The sequence below is a fragment of the Schistocerca piceifrons genome, chromosome 2 (genome assembly GCF_021461385.2).
Source record: "Schistocerca piceifrons isolate TAMUIC-IGC-003096 chromosome 2, iqSchPice1.1, whole genome shotgun sequence".
Lineage (NCBI taxonomy): Eukaryota > Metazoa > Arthropoda > Insecta > Orthoptera > Acrididae > Schistocerca > Schistocerca piceifrons.
Window position 1 is genome coordinate 1,073,636,863 of NC_060139.1, and position 21,874 is coordinate 1,073,658,736.

At 41.3% G+C, this 21,874-nt stretch overlaps 1 protein-coding gene across 3 annotated transcripts in view; it reads left to right on the forward strand.

The window, feature by feature from the left end:
* Positions 1 to 7,810, forward strand: part of LOC124777360 (fatty acyl-CoA reductase 1-like) — a 246,019-nt gene extending 238,209 nt beyond the window's left edge. For all 3 annotated transcript variants that reach the window (XM_047252737.1, XM_047252734.1, XM_047252736.1), the window contains one exon: positions 7,405 to 7,810. In XM_047252737.1, the coding sequence (XP_047108693.1) occupies positions 7,405 to 7,498 (94 nt within the window). In that variant the 3' untranslated portion in view covers positions 7,499 to 7,810. The remainder of the gene's footprint in view (positions 1 to 7,404) is intronic.
* The last annotated feature ends 14,064 nt before the right edge of the window (positions 7,811 to 21,874 follow it).

The following is a 21,874-nucleotide window of genomic DNA, read 5'->3' on the forward strand; positions in this document are numbered from 1 at the left end:
GTCTGCATGGCAGCCACCACTCATGGCCCTGGCCCAGGTTCTCACCATTGAGGGCCTGCCACACATGATGGTCTCCGATAATGGTCCCCAATTCACGGCGTCCTCCTTCCATGACTTCTGTCAGGCCAACAGTATCAAATATTTCTGTAGCCCCCTTTCCACCTTTGGTCCAATGGTGCAGCGGAGAGGCTTCTCCGCACTTTTAAACACCAGTTGACTAAGGTATCGACACATCTCCAACCAAGTCGGCCCTCACCCTGTTTTTGAGCACCTATCACACTACGCAAATTGACTGAAGCAGTCCGGCAGAGCTCCTTCATGGACGACAGCCGCGGACCCTGCTCCATTTGCTGATACCATCCTCCTACCACCGCCACTCCCGGCCCTCGCAGCGGTATGCCCCTGGCACGGCCGTGTGGGCCCGCGAGTACGGGCGCAAGGGGGGTTGGATACCCGCCACGGTCGTCGCGGTCCATGGGCGGCGTGTGAGGTCGGTGCAGACGTCGAAAGGGTTGGAGCGCCGCCATTACAATAAGCTCTGCCCGCGTGCCGCCACGGGTCTCGCGCCGCTGCCTCTTCCCTTCAGATACAGACGTGGCCCTCGAATCACCGTCCCTGCCCCCGGTTGCCGTCTCCCCGTGGGTCTGCCGCCAGCCCTCCCCGCCTCCGGGTGGATCGGCGGCTCCCTCCCCCGCCCTGGACTCTGGATCGGTTGTCATGGATACCTAGGGCGTCCCTTCCTCCCCGCCAATAGCTGTTGATGAGCCCAGCTCCTCTTCCCACTGCCACCCACCTCGGCACTGTCCGGGGTGTTTCCGTCCCTACGCGCAAGTTTCAGGGGGGAGGGATCTGATACCGCGTGACGCGGAATTTGAATCCCCGCCAGACGTCATGGACGTCGAAAACCCCTAGAAGTCTCTGCACCATCGCGCCATAAGCTGTGGCGGCGCGAGCCTCCTGGCCCGCATTTAGTGTGAGGGCGCCACAGTTGAACACATGGTTCCAGCTGCCAAAAGCGGCGACCCGGTAGAATATTTAAGCGCCTGCCTCTCGCTCAGCCAGCCAGGCTAACCCTGCGTACGTCTCTGGACACATCGCCTCGTGTTAGACAGCTTATTTACTTTCTTGTTCTGTGTGCGAGTGGACGTGGTTGTTAGGCTTTCTTGTGACTCCGTTGTTTCGATCTTGTTGTTGTTCGTTCTGTCCTTCGTTGGTCGTGTCCGTCCACTTCCGTTGTGTTGTTGTTCACGGGCCACACCGCCGGTACCGCCGCGCTTTCCATCACTTCAACCCTGCGACCGTTCCGGTCACCGTTACAGCAAGAACGATTCAGTTTAAGCCATCGCGCCACATCAGTTTACGACTCTCCCGCTTCCATTCTTCCTTTGGCCCTCCACAGCAGAGAGTCAGTAGGCGTATTCACTGTGCCACGCTGCACCGACTGTGACTGTGAACACAGCGGTTGTGGGTGTCGGACGACCCTGCAAACACTACCCCACTTTATAGGTGCCCTGATGTCACTGCTGGCGTGCAGCTACATCTGTTGACAATTTGTATGACTAACGTGAATTAGACAAAGGACGGGGAAATAGCAGTTTGTTGCTTTAATTTTGGACACCAGTGTGTTTTGTTGGCACCCATCTGTATCTATAATCATCATAATAAAATGAGAGAAATCAGAGCTCACAAGAAAAGATTCATGTGTTCGTTTTCCCCACATATTCTCTTCCTTTCAGCGGAGTAAGGTGCAGCTGTGAATATATTCGAAAATATTTTTTCGTGAATAAGTTGTGTCTTTCGACAATTAACTCATGCTTGGAACACAAAATATAATTACTATTTCCATAACTAAGTAGAAGGATAGAAACAAACTTTAATTATATGGTATTCTTTCTCCTCTCTAGGAAGGCTAGTGCCATTTCAGCTGTCAGATGGTAACAATTTTCACAGCAGTGAGTGTCGCAACTGTAGGCAATGTTACACTCCGCTATTACTCCATGTTTACTGTTGATCGTTCTGTTGATTGTATACTGTAGTGGCCTCCAGTTCCAAGTTGGTCTGATTCAACTCGCAGTGTTACTTTATGCTGCGCAAGCCACTTCATCTCCAAATGGCAACTGCATCCTACATCTTTCTGATTCTATTTCCTGTATTTATCTCTTGGTCTTCCTGTACACCAGTACTTTCCTCAAATACTAAATTTGTGATCCCTTGATGTCTCAGAATATGTCATATCAACGGGCCTCTTCTTTTAGTCAAGCTGTGCCACAAATTTCTTGTCTCACCATTTCTCGCCAGTACCTTCTCATTAGTTACGCGATTTACCCATCTAATCTTCAGTATACTTCTGTAGCACCACAATTCAAGAGCCTCTATTCCTTCTTATCTACACTGTTCTAACCCATGTTTCGCTTCCATACTTACATGGCTACATCCCAGACAAATACGTACAGAACACATTTACTAACACTTAAAACCTATATTCAATGCTAACAAATTTCCCTTCTTCAGAAACACTGTTTTCCACTGCCAGTCGACGTTTTATTTTTGCTGGCCAAATAGTAAAACTCATCAACTACTTTTAGTGACTCTTCCCTAATCTAATTCCCTTAGCATCATCTGATTTCATTCAACTGTATTCCATTATATCTGCTTTACTTTTGTTAATTATCATCGTACAACCTCCATTCAAGACGTTACCGATTCTGTTCAACGGTTCTTCCAAATCCTTTGATGTCTCTGACAGAGTTACAATGTGAAACTTCCTGGCAGATTAAAACTGTGTGCCCGACCGAGACTCGAACTCGGGACCTTTGCCTTTCGTGGGCAAGTGCTGGCAGAAGTAAAGCTGTGAGGACCGGGCGTGAGTTGTGGTTCGGTAGCTCAGATGGTAAGGGTTAGCTGCCCTCTGTAATAAAAATAACTTAGTTAATGGATCAATAACGAACTGAAACAGGTGTCTTGCGATGTCCGCACCGAGCACATGACACGAACGAAAAAACTAACAAAATGAGATTTTTTAAAAAAAAAAAAAAAAAAGGTGGTAGAGCACTTGCCCGCGAAAGGCAAAGGTCCCGAGTTCGAGTCTCGGTCGGGCACACAGTTTTAATCTGCCAGGAAGTTTCATATCAGCACACACTCCGCTGCAGAGTGCAAATCTCATTCTGGAGAGTTACAATGTCATCAGCAAACATCAAAATAAAATTTTTATTGCTTCTCCCATAAATTTAGTTACTACTCCCAATTTTTCTTTGCCATCCTTTATTGCATGCTCAGTGTACAGATTGACTAACAACAGATATAGGCTACAACCCTGTCTCACTCCCTTCTCAACCACAACTTCTTCTTCATGCCCCTCGAATCTTATAACTGCCATTTGGTAGCTGTACAAGGCGTAAATAGGCTTCCTCTTCCTGTATTTTACCCCTACTACCTTCAAAATATCAAACAGAGTATTCCAGTCAAAAGTCTACAGTTGCTAAAGAGGTAGGTCTGCCATTCCTTTACCTATCTTCTGCCCGCCCCGATAGCTGAGTGGTCAGCGTGACGGATTGCCGTCCTAAGGACGCGGGTTCGATTCCTGGGTCGGGGATTTTCTACTCTCAGGGACTGGGTGTTGTGTTGTCATCATCATCATTTCATCCCAATACGGCGCGCAGGTCGCCCAATGTGACGTCGCATGTAATAAGACCTGCACCAAGGCGGCCGGACCGGCCCCGTAAGGCGCCTCCCGGCGAATGACGCCAAACGCTCATTTCGGTTACCTATCTTCTAAGTTAAGTCGTAGGTTCGGTACTGCTTCGCGAGGTCCTACATTCCTGCGAAATCCCAAGCTGATCTTCCACGAAATCGGCTACTAACAGTTTTTCCGTTCTTCTGTAAAGAATTCGTGTTTGTGTTCTGCATGCATGACTTATCAGCCTGGTAATTCGGTACTGTTTCTACAGTGATGCTTTCAAGTTCATCGCCCTTGTATAAACTCTCTATATATTCCTTTTAACTTTCAGCTTTCCCTTCTATGGTTAGTATTGGTTTCACATCTGAGCTTTTGACAATGGTAGAGCTGCTCCACACTCCTCCAATCGCCTCTTTAATTTTCCTGTGGACTGTATCCTAGTGAAATAAGTTTCTAAATTCTTACGTTTGTCTTCTAGCCATTCCTGCTTAGCCATTTTGGACTTCCTGGCAATCTCATTTTTAGACGTTTGTAATCCCTTTCGCCTGCTTCATTTGCTGCATTTTTGTTTTCTCCTCTCAGCAGTTATATGCAATATGTCCTGTGATATACAAGAATCTCTACTAGGCCTTGTCTTCATACATATTTAAACCACTGCTGTCTTCACTGTTTCATCCCTCAAAGGTACCCAACTGTCTTTTCTGCTGTATTCCTTACCTTTGTTCTAGTCTACCGTTGCCTAATTCCCCCTATGAAATGCTCAACAGCCTCTCATTCTTTAACTTATTCAGGTTCCATCACCTTGTTTTCCTATCATTTTTCAGTTTCTACAGTTTTAATCTCCAGTTCATAACTAATGAATTGTGGTCAGAATCCACATTTGCCCATGGAGATGTCTTGCAGTTTAAAATCTAGTTCCTAAATCTCTACCTTACAGTTATATAATCAATGCAAAACATTCTAGTGTGTCTAGATCTTTTCCATGTATACAACCAATTCACGGTTCTTAAACCAGGTTTTAGCGAAGATTAAATTAGGCTCTGTGCAAAATTCTAACAAGTGGCTTTCTCTTTCATTCTTCTCCCGCAGTCCATACCATTTTTCATTCTTTTCTTTTTTCTACTGTCGAATTTCAGTCCCCTATCACAATTAAACGTTCGTTTCCTTTGACTATCTGAATAATTTGTTTTATCTCATCATACATTTCCTCAACCTGTTCATCATCTGCAGAGCTAGCTGGTATATGAAAGTCTACTAATGTCGTGAGTATTGAATTTGTGTCTTTCTTGACTGCAATAATGTGTTGACTATGCTGTTCATACTAGGTTAGCTGCATTCCTTGTTTTATTCATTATAAAACCTTTTCCTGCATTACCCCTATTTGATTTTGTATTTACAACCCTTTATTCCCCTGACCCAAGGTCTGTTCCTCTTGACACCAAACCTCACTTAGTCCCACCAGATGTAACTACAACCTACCCACTCCCATTTTTAAATTTTCGAACCTACCTGCCCAATTAAGGGATCTAACGTTTATGCTCCGACCTGTAGATCGCAAATTATGTCCCCCCTGATAATAAAACTTTCCTGAGTAGTCCGCTCCCGGAAATTTTAACTATTTTAACTGCAAAGCATTTTAGCCAAGAGGATTCCATCATCATTTTACTATGGGATACAACTGCACGTCCTTGGGAAATGATTCTGTTTTAGCTTCCCCTTGCTTTCAGCCATTTACAGCACTATTGTAGCCAGGTCATTTTGGTTGATGTTACAAGGGCAGATCAGTCACTCATACAGAGTCCATTGTTGTTACACATTCGGAATGGCTATCTCTATTACTGAGGCACGCAAGCCAAGTCATCACCGACAGGATCCATGGTTCATGGGGTGAAAGCTCCATCTCCCGGTAGTAATAACAGGCAACAACAATGTATTAAACCACTCCACACTACCACCAAAACAAGTACAACGGAATTTCAGATAACAAGAGATTATTCTTAAAATGCACTGTACAATCTCAAAACTTCACTTGCATGATCTTAAAAGGATACTAGATATTGACTATAGCCAAACCTAGGGCACAGGAATGTGATAATTTTATAATGAAAGGAGTTCTGTAGGTTAATCCTATTGGAACCTCATCTTACAGATAAATCCTTAGCGTTTAAATTACTATATAAACTAAAGAAAGTAATAATGTCGTGAATCAGGTAAAAACAGTGAGTGATACACGCATAAGAACTTTCGTTTTCAGAAGCACAGAAATCATACTACTCATCTGACGGACATTTCGTCAAATACTCGTAATGAAATACTTAAGTTAAACAAGATGGAGTTGAAGGGCTTTAAATGTTCCATCAGCCTTAAGCAGCAACAATATTTATGTTCCATGGAATTCATTGATGTTTTCCACTACATTATGGAACATTTAAAGCTTTCCCAACTTCCGTCACGCTTATTTTTCAGTTTTTTATTGGAAAATAATCTGAGAAATTATAATAAATCAATAAATGCTGAATAATCACACTTTATAACTTATCACTTCATGTAAATATCCTCCTGCAGAAGTATCTGTGTTCTTAATATGCTTATTATCTCAGGATCTGAAACATGAAATTACCTTAGCCGTTAAAGAAGCTGTGCGAGAAAGTGTGAATTGCTGGTGCTGAGTTTGTTGTTGTGCTCCTTCTGCCATATAAGCGTATACACTCTAACACAAAAAGACGACATACCACGAAGGAATTAACTGAATAGAACGGAAATCGGTAGACATAATGTATGTGTACAAACAAACAAAAAATTGCAGCTCCTGAAGAATTGGATGATTTATTCAGGAGAAAGGGCTTCACAGACTAAGCATGTCAATAACACGATGGTCCACTTCTGGCCCCTAGGCAAGCAATTATTCGGCTTGGCACTGAAAGATAGACTTGTTGGATGTTGTTCTGGGGGATATTGTGCCAAACTCTTTCCAATTGGCATGTTAGGTAGTCAAAATCTGATGCTCGTTAGAGGGTCCCGTCCAAACATTCTCAACTGGGGAGAGATCCAGTGACCTTGCTGGTCAAGGCAAGGTTTGAGAACCACAAAGACAAGCGATAGAATCTCTCGCTGTGTGTACAGGGAATTATGTTGCTAAAACGTAAGCCTGGGATATCTTGCATGGAAGATAAGGAAATATGGCATCGTATATCGTTAACTTATCTCTGTGGTATAAGTGTGCCATGGATGACAACCAAAGAGGTCCTGCTATGAAATGAAATGGCTCCTCAGACTGTTACTCTTGGTTGTCGGGCCATATGGTTGGAATAGTCAGGTTTGTATCACATCGCTGTCTGGAGCATATGCAGATATATCTTTGCTGGTCATCAGGGCTCAGTCCGAAGCAGAACTTATCACTGAAGGCAATTCTGTTCCAGTCAATGAGATTCCAGGCCGAAGACGTGTCTGGAGTCGTCCCAGATAGCCGTTGGATACCACCCTTATTGATGGCAGCTTGCAGTCAAAATGAGCCCTGTTAATAAATACTGGAAAATAATCGTGACTGAAGCTGGGAAAGTGTAATTTTATGAACATGATTTGTGTTTCGAAACAAATTCGTATTCTTCTATGTTTGACTGTGATATTCTATCAGTTACCTGGATGTTTGAAGACAGTACTGACCATATAGGTTATATTGTATCGCTGTATTACATTTAACAAAATGTGGTTATGTTTAACTATTTCAGGTTGGCAGTTCTGCATTACACAACAGTTACCATACTGAGTTCGCTGCTGCTACTGGTGCTGTGGCGAATTATCCGTGTTCTGATAGAACTGTGACATGTACAGTGCCATGCGGTTGCACCAACAAACTCTTGAGTTCCTCTAAGCACGCCACTTCCATAGAGCCCATTGATAATTGTGCATCAGGTCCACATTCAAAGTAACTTTTGACATCAATTCACATCTATATAGATCTATTACAAGGTTATTGCTCTATTTATGCTGTCTTCATAGTCTAAATGTAAATCACCAAAACTCTGTTTGCACTAATATTATCTACATTCATTTAATTGTTCTTATTTCTGAAATTACTCTTACTATTTATTGTCAGGATGAGATTTAATACTAATTTTTAGGTTTTGAATTACTTACTAGATTATCTTTAATGTTGCTTGTCTTGATGTAGCATATTTCCTCTTGTGATGTTATAACAGAAGAAATAAAAGACGTATACAATACCAATTCAACTTCTTACAGAACTGTATGAATGCAGAGTCTCGCAGCGATAACATTGAATAAAATGCTCTCGGGTTTCCAACCGCGTCAATTGGTTAAAACTACACGAGCTTTCGGCCAAGCACTCCTTGACCATTGTCAAGTGTTATGACTGCCAGTGGGCTGTTGGTGCGTCCTTATATACGCTAACTGCCGGCTGTGACGTCGCTGGTGCCCGTGACATTGCCATATATGGCAATTTGGCAATGGTATCCCATCATATCAACACCGCTGTCACCAGGAGGATATTTCGTCGTGCCAGCTTTGCATTATTACAAGAAAGGATTCGCAACACAAGGCAACAGCTGGATGCAAATGGACGTGCTCTCATGGCCTTGCACCTGCAGTTATCAAGAACACTCACAGCTTTGGACTGGGAATGGGTCGACGCTCCTACGGTTTCTCAACAGACGTCAGCATAGAAACGAACTACAGAGAAGCAGAAAGGAAAGTTCGGCCGCCTTTCGCAACAACAACATTTGGCCACACGGACGCGAGAAATTAGTCGAGTTTTTGGAACACCTCATTGGCATCAACAGTTAAATCCAGTTCACCATGGAGCTGGAAAAAGATAATGCATTGAACTTCCTCGACGTGGTGGTGGTGGTGGTTAGTGTTTAACGTCCCGTCGACAACGAGGTCATTAGAGACGGAGCGCAAGCTCGGGTTAGGGAAGGATTGGGAAGGAAATCGGCCGTGCCCTTTCAAAGGAACCATCTCGGCATTCGCCTGGAACGATTTAGGGAAATCACGGAAAACCTAAATCAGGATGGCCGGAGACGGGAGTGAACCGTCGTCCTCCCGAATGCGAGTCCAGTGTGCTAACCACTGCGCCACCTCGCTCGGTTCCTCGACGTCCTTGTCCACCGTAAATGAAATGGGTGCCTTGGCCACAGCGTCTACAGAAAACCCACCCACACTGACCTGTACCTGCACGCTACCAGCCATCATCATCCAGCACAGAAGGGCACAGTATTGCAAACACTGGTGCATCGTGCAAGAGTAATATCAGACGACGACAACCTCCACCACGAACTAAGCCACCTACGCAAGGTTTTCAGGAATAACGGCTACAGCACCCATCAAGTGAAAGAAGTGATTTCTGGGAAAGATCAGAATAAGACCAACGACGAAGAGCAGGAAAAGAAACTTGCTTTGCTGCCATTATGTGGCTCTGTGTCGGGCAAGATAAGCCGCCTGTTGAAAATACACAAGATAAAATCAGTCTTCAGGCCTCCAACGAAAATCCATCAATTAGTGAGACCAGTTAAAGACGCTGTAGGTCTCAGAACACCCGGAGTCTTCTAAATACCTTGTGAGTGTGGCCAGAAGTACATCGGAGAAACAGAGCGCACTGTGGAACAGCGCAGGAAAGAACATGAGAGGTGTTATCGCCTGCGCTATCCAGAGAAATCTGCGTTAGCTGGGCATGTGTTAGAAAACGGTCACCACATAAAATTTGGCGATACCTCTGTCGTGGCTCGCACTAAAGTCTTCTGGGACAGTTTAATAAAGGAAGCTATTGAAATAAAAATTACCACAAACACCTTGAATAGAGACGGTTGCTTACAACTCACCGCTGCGTGGGATCCAGCGATCGCGTGCTTGAAGAGGGCTCATCGAACGCCGACTCAAAACATGCCCATGTATGGCAATGTCACGGGCACCAGTGACGTCACAGGCGGCAACTAGCGTATATAAGGGCGCACCAACAGCTCACTGGCAGTCATATCACTTGACAATGTCCAAGGAGTGCTTGGCCGAAAGCTCGCGCAATTTTAACCAATTGACGCGGTTGGAAGCCCGAGAGCATTTTATTCTTACAGAACTGATTTTTTGTTAAAATTTTCTTTCCTATTTTCGTTACAGCTTTTTCTGAAGCTCACTGTCTTCCAGTTCAGAATTAGTATATCAAATGAGAGAACAGTTTCATGCTTCGAAGTCAACGAATATATACTATAACAAATAACGTCTTGTGAAGCTCATGTACAGACCACAACTGACGACACAGCTCTTAAGTCACCCAAACATCCCAATTGTAGCCTTCTGATGTTTGTTGTAGTACACCCTTCAAAATTATAGAGTTATTAATTCGTGAGTAAAATATAGGAATGCCAAACTACAGTTACAACAGTAGGACATGAAATGAAAGGTATAGTACAGAAGTCAGTGAGAGATTTGCAGCTTCTCCCCATATTATTCCATTTGTATATAGACTACACAGGAAAGAGAACCAAGGCAAGATTTGGGAAACGAATCCTAACTCAGAGAGAAGAAAGAAAAATTCAAAACTTCCTTATGACACTAACGTTGTGCTACAGACCGCATGGGACTTGGAAGGTCATTTGGACGGAATGAATTTTATCTTGAAATGAGCTTATGAGTGTCAACAATATTAAAATAAAGTCAACACCTGCAACTGAATTAAACCATCTCTTATTCTGCTGTGTCCACACTATGTAGATATGGACAATGAAAAATATAAATAATAAATATAAGAGTAGGGTGGCATTAATCGCCATAAAAGTGTTATTAAAGTAATTATCTTCACTAAAAAGGAGATATTTCTTAAATACAGGATATCGATTTATGTAGTGGGAAGCAGTGTCTGAAAACATTTGTTTGGCTTTTACAATTACATAGAAATTTAACATGGGCAATAGAAGCCCTGGAAATATGATTTTATGGGAGGATAATGAAAATTAGACAAGTAGGTAGAGTATCTAATTAGGAGTAAGTTAATCAGTATTAGAGACTGTTTCAATGTAGAAGCATCGAAAAAACATATATCATTAATATATTGACATCATTAGAGGTAATGAACAAATAAAGTGTTGTTTCTTTGAATTTACTGTAGAAATTTGGCGCACTCTGTTAAGTATAGAATTATACTGGGCTTCATCAACAATGAAAGTAATGACACACATCAAGTTATCTAGAGCAGCTTTGCTCAACACCTTGTCATGATACATTGGTGTGTTGCAAATACTTGTCAGGTGGTTGACGATATTTCTGATGCCTTCTAATCCTCCACAGACAAAATATCTAGAAAATAGCAAATTTATTGCCAAATAGTTTCTTAGAGTAGCCCAACTGGCATGGCATCGCTCATCATTGTAAAATTTGTATGTCATAGTTATTTCATAACAAAAAATGTACCGCATGTTCAATGTATTGGATTTTACTTATGTGTTTACTTCTTTGTATTTAGGGACAAATTCACATGTAAGGAGGGGTGCCATTAAATTATTGAAATGTTTTTTTTTTCTGTGGGTGAAGGAAAAAAAGTGAAGAAATGCAGCTCTAGAGGCTATGCACCCACGTGTTTAAATGTGGTCGTACGACTAATGTGGTGCTGCAATTCTGTGCATTATTTGTAAAACTTTATATGGTATGTTCGTTATACTAAAACACACAGCTACCAGATGTAGCGTAAACTACTGCTGTCACACTCATACTCATTTTCCCTGATGTCCCTGTGTTGTAATTTCTATGAACGAAAACGGTTATTCGCTGTGAACTAAACAGGAACTGGACTTGTTTCCTACCTTTTAACTACATGTATCTCTGTTGTAATGGTGAACAATCTAAGTGGTGTAATAACAAAAACGCTATTTGACTAAATGTGTCACCAAAACTATCTGAAACTGTATAACTATATATCCATATTGTAATTAGATTTCATTAAATTAATTAGAAAACCCAAACTGTAAACTAAAGAAACTGTTCTGTGAAATTCTTTACTGTGCAGTGGACAGTGCTATACTGTGTGATGATGATGACATGCAGTTCCAACACGCTAAACTAACAGAATACAAATGCTATGTAAAACTACAAAACTAATTTTAAAAGAATAAATAACCATAATGTTTCTTTGAAAATGCCCTGCAAATTTATAGACTCAAAAGCAACAAAATTCTAAACACTTACTGATACACAAATGTAACTCCGCACTGTGAGAATAGCACTTCTGCATATGAAATGCAATCTGAACTGAGCTTCACTTAAACTGAACCTAGTAGTAGTTTTAGAATATAAAGCTTAACTGTGAATGGTCTTAATGTCTTGGCTGTGATGTAACTTAACCTACCATATTTTCATGGCTTATTTGTAGCAGCAGAAACTCGGTACTTCTCCAAGGTCGTGCAGCAGAAAACTAGCTGAAGCAAAGAAGACCCAGTATAGGGCAGTGCAAGGACTTGCAGCTATTCTAAGCAGATCATGGTTTAGTCTTAGCCATTGTGTTCCGCTCAGTGGAATGCTGCGACACACATAACCAGAAAATAAACTTTCTTTAGGAGGCAGTGTACAATTAAAACTAATTAAATGATTGAAAGAAAACTAACTTGTTAAAAACAATATGGTAAATACTGAAACTCATTCCTTGACAATTGTAATGATCTTTGAAAATCTTACTGTTTGTAATGATTATTACACTGCCATGAGATTAATTATTGAAATGGTAACGGAGTGGTAAATATATAACCGTTGAGAGCAAGCCATATGAACTGAGGCCTTTGCTTCATCATGACAAAACAATGAAACTAATGAACCCTAACTAATAACGGAAAGTCCTAATAAAATGTTCCATTTTCCACACACATCGTAAATTATGTGCAAGCAAGCGGTGTAGCAACAACAGTGTTTGAAAAATTTCACTTCTCAAATTAAACTTTATCAAATCAAATTCCCGAAATTCAACATCCTCCGTGTCTTAATCTCTTTACTCTGCAAGCTATTTCCAGATAACTCGCTAGAGTGCCCAACACTTGACTAACTCCCTAGCTGCTCTTAGAATGCTGTAGCAATGACAGTGCCACAGACAACTGAAGATCACTGTGCTTGTATTTAGAACATCTGTGACATAGCATATTGACTATTGAAAACTTCTGTTTGAAAAATATTCAGAGTGTAAATATGAACTATGAAATTAAATGAAAATGTTGAACTTACATCACCTTCCTGAACACAAAGATTACCTAGAAACCTTAGATAACCTCCGCACTTGCCTGATTATAATTTGGCAGGATGTTGCTAGCAAACAGAAAATAGCATACAACAAATTATACCAGAGAACGTCATAGATAGGTGATAAAAATAAATTTTAAAGTGAAATTCTGAATAAAAGTACAAGTAAAATGATTTTGACAGGTAAGAAAAGATTATTACATTTGCAGTACATAACACAGTAGTAATGAAATTAGGCTCCTGATTACATGCATTATAAGAACACAAGGCATGATTTAGCCATTAAATATCTAAGAAAGAAAGAGACATAGAGAAATATGACAATTATTTAACAAAGGTAATAAAGGACTCTGTCCTAATTTGGGAGGAAGGTTAAAGTGCATCACAGAATCGTGGACACATGTCTCACCAGTATACATCAAGATGTTCCAAATATCACAATAAAGAATTAAATCAATAAAAAGTAGTACACATATGTGAATTAGAGGGCAGACACAGGGAGGCAGTTAGAAAGTCGTTAGTCATCAGTCAGTATCAATAAAAATCTTGAAATATCATCATATACTAATAAAGAAAAGGATAAATGGTAAATATGTTACTCCAAAGTAAACTTAACTTACTGAGTAAATAGTGTTATAAATGGCCTGTTTTGTTGCTGTGGTGTCACCGCCAGACACCACACTTTCTAGGTGGTAGCCTTTAAACCGGCCTCGGTCCATTAGTATACGTCGGACCCGCGTGTCGCCACTGTCAGTGATTGCAGACCGAGCGCCACCACACGGCAGGTGTAGAGAGACTTACCGGCACTCGACCCAGTTGTACAGCCGACTTTGCTAGGAAAGGTTCACTGACAAATACGCTCTCAATTGCCGAGACGATAGTTAGCATAGCCTTCAGCTACGTCATTTGCTACGACCTAGCAAGGCGCCATTACCAGTTAATATTGAAATTATAAAACATGTACCGTCAAGAGCGATGTTCTCCAATTATGGATTAAAGTTAAGTATTCCAAGATCTTCGCATTTTATTTGCTACTATTAATTCCCTTAACTGTTACAGACCTGACGCCGATCTGCGTGACCTGAAAAGCGTGAATTTCGGCCTCCTCTAGCAACACGGTGTTGGCTCTTCTGCCAACACTTCAGTTGCCTCTTTTTCAGCATTTAATGTGGGTAGAATCAGAATAAATGATTGAAATGTAACTCAGCTAAAGGTAGCAGTGAAGAAACCAACATTTTATTTTTGTGCATTGAACTTACAAAAATCCCCATTACCTTCTTCACTTCTTATCTCCTTTCTCCTAATTTATGTTATGATCATAGCTTCATATGTCTTGAGCTACTTACATATCTGACTACTGCAGGATGAAAACTTCAACCTATTTCTTCAAACAGCATCCTTACTTCATTAGAATATTTCTCCTGTCAATATCCCACTATACCACATTATTCATTTACCTCTATACCATTAACTTTGCTTTTACAAAACGACCCAACATTACACACAGCTATAAAATGTATGTAAATGGGATCTGTTTCTACACATTTCCTCTTACTACTTCACAGACATTAACATCAAAACACACCAAAGATCTAATAAGTGCCCTCTGTCAAATATTAAATTGATCTATGACACTCATTAAAATGAAATTTTTTACTCTCATCTGGTTTTTCTCCAGACTTAGAACATCATGTTTGCACACACTATAACTTACCTAAGTTTAATATATATATATATATATATATATATATATATATATATATTTAAAAACAAAGATGATGTGACTTACCATACAAAAGCGCTGGCAGGTCGATAGAAACACAAACAAACACATACATACACGCAAAATTCTAGCTTTCGCAACCAACAGTTGCTTCGTCAGGAAAGAGGGAAGGAGAGGGAAAGACGAAAGGATGTGGGTTTTAAAGGTGAGGGTAAGGAGCCATTCCAATCCCGGGAGTGGAAAGACTTACCTTAGGGGGAAAAAAGGACGGGTATACACTCGCAAACACACACATATCCATCCACACATATACAGACACAAGCAGACATATTAAAAGGCAAAGAGTTTGGGCAGAGATGTCAGTCGAGGCGGAAGTGCAGAGGCAAAGATGTTGGTGAGTGACAGGTGAGGTGTGAGTGGCGGCCACTTGTAATTAGCGGAGATTGAGGCCTGGTGGATAACGGGAAGAGAGGGTATTTTCAAGAGCAAGTTCCCATCTCTGGAGTTTGGATAGGTTGGTGTTAGTGGGAAGTATCCAGATAAGCCGGATGGTGTAACACTGTGCCAAGATGTGCAGGCCGTGCACCAAGGCATGTTTAGCCACAGGGTGATCCTCATTACCAACAAACACTGTCTGCCTGTGTCCATTCATGCGAATGGACAGTTTGTTGCTGGTCATTCCCACATAGAATGCGTCACAGTGTAGGCAGGTCAGTTGGTAAATCACGTGGGTGGTTTCACACGTGGCTCTGCCTTTGATCGTGTACACCTTCCAGGTTACGGGACTGGAGTAGGTGGTGGTGGGAGGATGCATGGGACAGGTTTTACACCAGGGGCGGTTACGAGGGTAGGAGCCAGAGGGTAGAGAAGAAGGTTTAGGGATTTCATAGGGATGAACTAAGAGGTCACGAAGGTTAGGTGGACGGCGGAAAGACACTCTTGGTGGAGTGGGGAGGATTTCATGAAGGATGGATCTCATTTCAGGGCAGGATTTGAGGAAGTCGTATCCCTGCTGGAGAGCCACATTCAGAGTCTGATCCAGTCCCGGAAAGTATCCTGTCACAAGTGGGGCACTTTTGTGGTTCTTCTGTGGGAGTTTCTGGGTTTGAGAGGATGAGGAAGTGGCTCTGGTTATTTGCTTCTTTACCAGGTTGGGAGGGTAGTTGCGGGATGCGAAAGCTGTTGTCAGGTTGTTGGTGTAATGGTTCAGGGATTCCAGACTGGAGCAGATTCGTTTGCCACGAAGACCTAGGCTGTAGGGAAGGGACCGTTTGATGTGGAATGTGTGGCAGCTGTCATAATTGAGGTACTGTTGCTTGTTGGTGGGTTTGATGTGGACGGACATGTGAAGCTGGCCATTGGGCAGGTGGAGGTCAACGTCAAGGAAAGTGGCATGGGATTTGGAGTAGGACCAGGTGAATCTGATGGAACCAAAGGAGTTGAGGTTGGAGAGGAAATTCTGGAGTTCTTCTTCACTGTGAGTACAGATCATGCAGATGTCATCAATAAATCTGTACCAAACTTTGGGTTGGCAGGCCTGGGTAACCAAGAAGGCTTCCTCTAAGCGACCCATGAATAAGTTGGCGTATGAGGGGGCCATCCTGGTACCCATGGCTGTTCCCTTTAATTGTTGGTATGTCTGGCCTTCAAAAGTGAAGAAGTTGTGGGTCAGGATGAAGCTGGCTAAGGTAATGAGGAAAGAGGTTTTAGGTAGGGTGGCAGGTGATAGGCGTGAAAGGAAGTGCTCCATCGCAGCGAGGCCCTGGATGTGCGGGATATTTGTGTATAAGGAAGTGGCATCAATGGTTACAAGGATGGTTTCCGGGGGTAACAGATTGGGTAAGGATTCCAATCATTTGAGAAAGTGGGTGGTGTCTTTGATGAAGGATGGGAGACTGCATGTAATGGGTTGAAGGTGTTGATCTACGTAGGCAGAGATACGTTCTGTGGGGGCTTGGTAACCAGCTACAATGGTGCGGCCGGGATGATTGGGTTCGTGAATTTTAGGAAGAAGGTAGAAGGTAGGGGTGCGGGGTGTCGGTGGGGTCAGGAGGTTGATGGAGTCAGGTGAAAGGTTTTGTAGGGGGCTTAAGGTTCTGAGGATTCCTTGAAGCTCCACCTGGACATCAGGAATGGGATTACCTTGGCAAACTTTGTATGTGGTGTTGTCTGAAAGCTGATGCAGTCCCTCAGCCACATACTCTCGACGATCAAGTACCACGGTCGTGGAACTCTTGTCCGCCGGAAGAATGACGATGGATCGGTCAGCCTTCAGATCACGGATAGCCTGGACTACAGCAGTGGTGATGTTTGGAGTACGATTAAGGTTTTTTAAGAAGGAAGGCTGGAAGTGAAAAATTCCTGGAAGGTTTGGAGAGGGTGATTTTGAGGAAGAGGAGGTGGGTCCCGCTGTGACGGAGGATGGAACTGTTCCAGGCAGGGTTCAATTTGGATAGTGTCTTGGGGAGTTGGATCATTAGGAGTTGGATTAGGATCTTTTTCTTCGTGGCAAAGTGATTCTTCCAGCAGAGAGTACGAGTGTAGGACGGTAAATCTTTGACGAGGGCTGTTTGGTTGAATCTGGGAGTGGGGCTGAAGGTGAGGCCTTTGGGTAGGACAGAGGTTTCGGATTGGGAGAGAGGTTTGGAGGAAAGGTTAACTATTGAATTAGGGTGTTGTGGTTCCAGATTGTGTTGATTGGAATTTTGAGGTTTTGGAGGGAGTGGAGCTGGAAATGGGAGATTGAGTAGATGGGAGAGACTGGGTTTGTGTGCAATGAGAGGAGGTTGAGGTTTGCTGGAAAGGTTGTGAAGGGTTCGTGAGTTGCCTTTCCGGAGGTGGGAAACCAGGAGATTGGATAGTTTTTTGAGGTGAAGGGTGGCATGCTGTTCTAATTTGCGGTTGGCCTGTAGGAGTATGCTTTGAACAGCCGGTGTGGATGCAGGAGAGGAAAGATTGAGGACTTTTATTAAGGATAGGAGTTGACGGGTGTGTTCATTGGCTGAGTTGATGTGTAGGTGAAGGATTAGGTGGGTGAGGGCAATGGACTGTTCAGTTTGGAACTGGTATAGTGACAGATGGAAAGAAGGGTTGCAGCCAGAGATGGGAACTTTAAGTGTGAGGCCTTTGGGGGTAATGCCAAATGTCAGACAAGCCTGAGAAAATAAAATATGGGAGCGTAATCTGGCTAGGGCGAAGGCATGTTTGCGGAGAGAATGTAAATAAAACTTGCTCTTCAATATATCCTGTCTTCCCGTTACCCACCAGGCCTCAATCTCCGCTAATTTCAAGTTGCCACCACTCATACCTCACCTGTCACTCAACAACATCTTTGCCTCTGCACTTCCGCCTCGACTGACATCTCTGCCCAAACTCTTTGCCTTTTAATATGTCTGCTTGTGTCTGTATATGTGTGGATGGATATGTGCGTGTGTGCGAGTGTATACCCATCCTTTTTCCCCCTAAGGTAAGTCTTTCTGCTCCCGGGATTGGAATGACTCCTTACCCTCACCTTTAAAACCCACATTCTTTCGTCTTTCCCTCTCCTTCCCTCATTCCTGACGAAGCAACCGTTGGTTGCGAAAGCTAGAATTTTGTGTGTATGTATGTGTTTGTTTGTGTTTCTATCGACCTGTCAGCGCTTTTGTATGGTAAGTCACATCATCTTTGTTTTTAAATATATTTTTCCCGTGTGGAATGTTTCCCTTTATTATATATTTATATATATATATATATATATATATATATATATATATATATATATTCATCAAATACTATTGTTCCTAAAAGACTGAAAGAATGTTGTCACAAGCAATTATCTCTACGTAATGATGTCTTACAATTTTAAGAGTTAAACAATGCCATGGCAAAAGACGTAAACTGAAAGGGTAGAAAATCTCAAGTATTACCAACATTATGAGAAAAAAACGTAATAAGCTTCCATATCTTCTTTGTTATTCTTCACTGATGCAAATTTCAAAATCCTTTTATCAGTTTCTTCCGTCATCTGAACGCCGTCCCTTTGCAGCATTCCTCAAAATACATCTTTCACTTTAACTTTCCTTGGAAATACATATCCCTTAAACATGCAGAATCATTTCAGTACATAGCAAAGCACTATCAACAAAATTCCATATTCTCTACAATGCATTGCAATTCATGTGGTTGAAAGTACAAGAGTAAAAATTATTGCAATGGACAATTCCTAAGAAAAAAAATAAAAATTAGACAGTCGTTTGCAAGAGTGCAGGTACATACAAATAAACGAAAATATAAAATATTACAAAATTATTATTGCTGCACATCTCTTCCAAGTTTCATTTTAACTACCCACCTTCAATTTTTATGATACACACCATCACAGTAATCACAGCTTTCCTATATGGCTGCTTATTGCTTTACTAATCCCATTCATTCCCCTTGACTACATAATGGCGAGATCAGTAACACTTTCTGCCTAGGATATTCTCTACTTTTCTCCCCATGTTATCTTCATGTTCTCTCTTTCTGTTTATCTAAGAATCTTGTTTTCTCCATTTCACGCCTTGCTATATGCATTTCATTGTTAACTATTTTTCTCACCTATTCCTTCTCCATTTCACTAATTCTCTAATACTTTTTCATACCATTGTTCATCAAAACTCATTACTTTATCCAATAATCAGCACTCACTCTCAAATACACACATCAGCAAAACAGTCTCACATCTCAGTTACTCTCCTCCCCATTCGTATTATACTCCATTAAGTCCATCCTATCTTCAATCATTACTTCCGTACAGCCACAAAATACTCAAAATTCTTTCTTATTAATGTTCAACTTACACAGCACATCACTAATTCAGATAAAACATGACTACACAACTATACCATTTTTGAATTTTATCCAAAGTCCCAGATTTCATACATGGAGCTTTCCTCAAATAATTATCTTATTCTTGTCGATTCCCAAAAAACTCATCTGTCACTATCTTATTTTGTCACCATTTAGCAGGAGGTGTATGCTACTTTTATACAATACAGTCATATTGGGCTATAGCTACTCTATCTTTTCTCTGGATAGTTCAATAGCCAAAGAGAAGTTTTTGACAGATACAAAGGATTGTATGATAGTAGGAAGCAGTGCAGAAAACTAATGGTAGAAACAGCGTTGCAACAGCTCCGGAGTTATGCACAATACTGCACATGTCCATTGAAGAGCAATGAACACCTGAGCCCTAAATTTTCTTTTTTTTGTGAAGACCTCGAAAAGTTTTAGCTTTAAATTGTTTGAAACTGGAACTGTCATTCTTTGGTATGCACAAATACTCTTCATTGTGTTGCTTCAACTGTACACTAATTCAGCTGCAAGAGGAATTTGGTTTCTGAGAATGTTAGGATACATGCCACAAATTTCTGTAGTCATTTGCATTTACCATATTTGAGGATTATGCTCATACATAAGAAAACCTTCTGTGATCTGAGAAAGGCTTTTGATTATGCTGACCACCATGCTTTGGTCTCCAAACTAGAATACTGTAGAATCTGCAGCAAAAGTTACAACTAAATCATATCTCAATAAAAGTAAGTAGGTGGTGAGTTCAGGAGATCACTTATCAGATACACTTGGTGTTCATCATGGAGTGCTGCATGATTCAAAATTAGGGCCTCTCCTATTCCTGGTCGAAATAAATAACTTATGTGATAATACAAATGTAAAGACATATATTATGCAGATTTTTTGTCTGTAAACTATGTATTTAAAGAACTTGTCAAAATATAAACTTGGTGAAAGAAAATGCAGCAACCTGGTTTAGTGCAAACAGTTTACTATTAAATGTGAGTAAGACACAGAATATGTGGTTCAGTCTACCAAAGACAGTGAAAATAGAAAAACAAAATGTTAAATTTTTAGGCATTATACTTGACAGCTGGCTGACATGGAACACCTATGTAGAACAGGTATCAAGTGTAGTATACTTACTGAAGAGACTGATGTCATGTGTCCCTCTGAATACGCAAGGACAACGTATTTTGCATTCTTCCAATCTGTTTTAAATTAGGGATTACTACTCTGGGAAAACAGCAAAGAAATAATGAAATTCTTGTAATTCAGGAGAAAACTGACTTTAGTGTAAAATTCCTCGGTTTAACAATTTAAAGAAATCTAAAATAGGACACACATATTGAAAACCTAGGATGTATTTGTATTAAAATATATTTGTAATTAATATGGTTAACAAGTTCTGCAAATACGCTGTTGGTCTAAAGACTGTGTACTATGCTGTATTTTCCTCTCACCTGAATCACAGACTAGACATTTTGGGAATAACAACCAAGCCAAATCTTAATAGGCTACTGCGACTTCAAAAAAGGGATATAAAATTCATGTGTGGAGAAAAATGTAAAGAATCATTCCTGGGCTTGTTTCCAAAAGCTAGGGTGCTAACTGTAATAATCATATCCATCTCAAAGCAATATTACTTGTTAAGGGACTACAGCCCAACATTTGCTTTGATTTGTAGCAGTACAATACAAGAAATGAAGAAAAGTTTTACATCAGCAGCCTAGAACTCTATCAAAAGGGTCCACAATATGCAGGTTTACTGTTAGCCAATGCACTGCCCAATAAAGTTGTGACCCTACCCACAATGAAGCTTAACTTACAGCAAAAGAAATTCCTGCTACAAATCCTTTTTCACATTAGAACAATATTATACTTAGATGCAGAATAAGAAGTGCTTCGCAAAGTATGAAAATTGTGTTAAGCTAACAATTTTATTTGTAACTAAACCATTTTGTTAATCAATTTCATATTCAGAAGAATGTATTATTGTGCTATGTATCTAAAATTGTAACCTGTTTTTATACATACGCAATGAAACATTCGATTTTGAATAAAGCATTGTATCATTATCATTATGGCAGAATAATATCATTATCATTATGGCAGAAATGTTTTATTGTGGCACCATACACAATCATTAACCTGGCTCCAGGGAGGTAGGGTCCCCTTCCCTATTCCTCCACTGGACTAATTCCTGTCTGGCACATCCACGTCGCGGGGGTGGGCATTCTACACTTCAGTAGGCCAGAGTGATAAGATGGCTAAGTTCAGGCAGGGACCCAATCCCGTGGGATATAACACGGAACCCATGCCCAGGGTTACAGGAAGACCCTGATGGCAGCAATGGTGGAAAAGAAAGACTTCAGAATGGGGTAGATGGCAGATGAGGCGACCCTCCTTTCTAGGGATTAAATGAGAAGGGA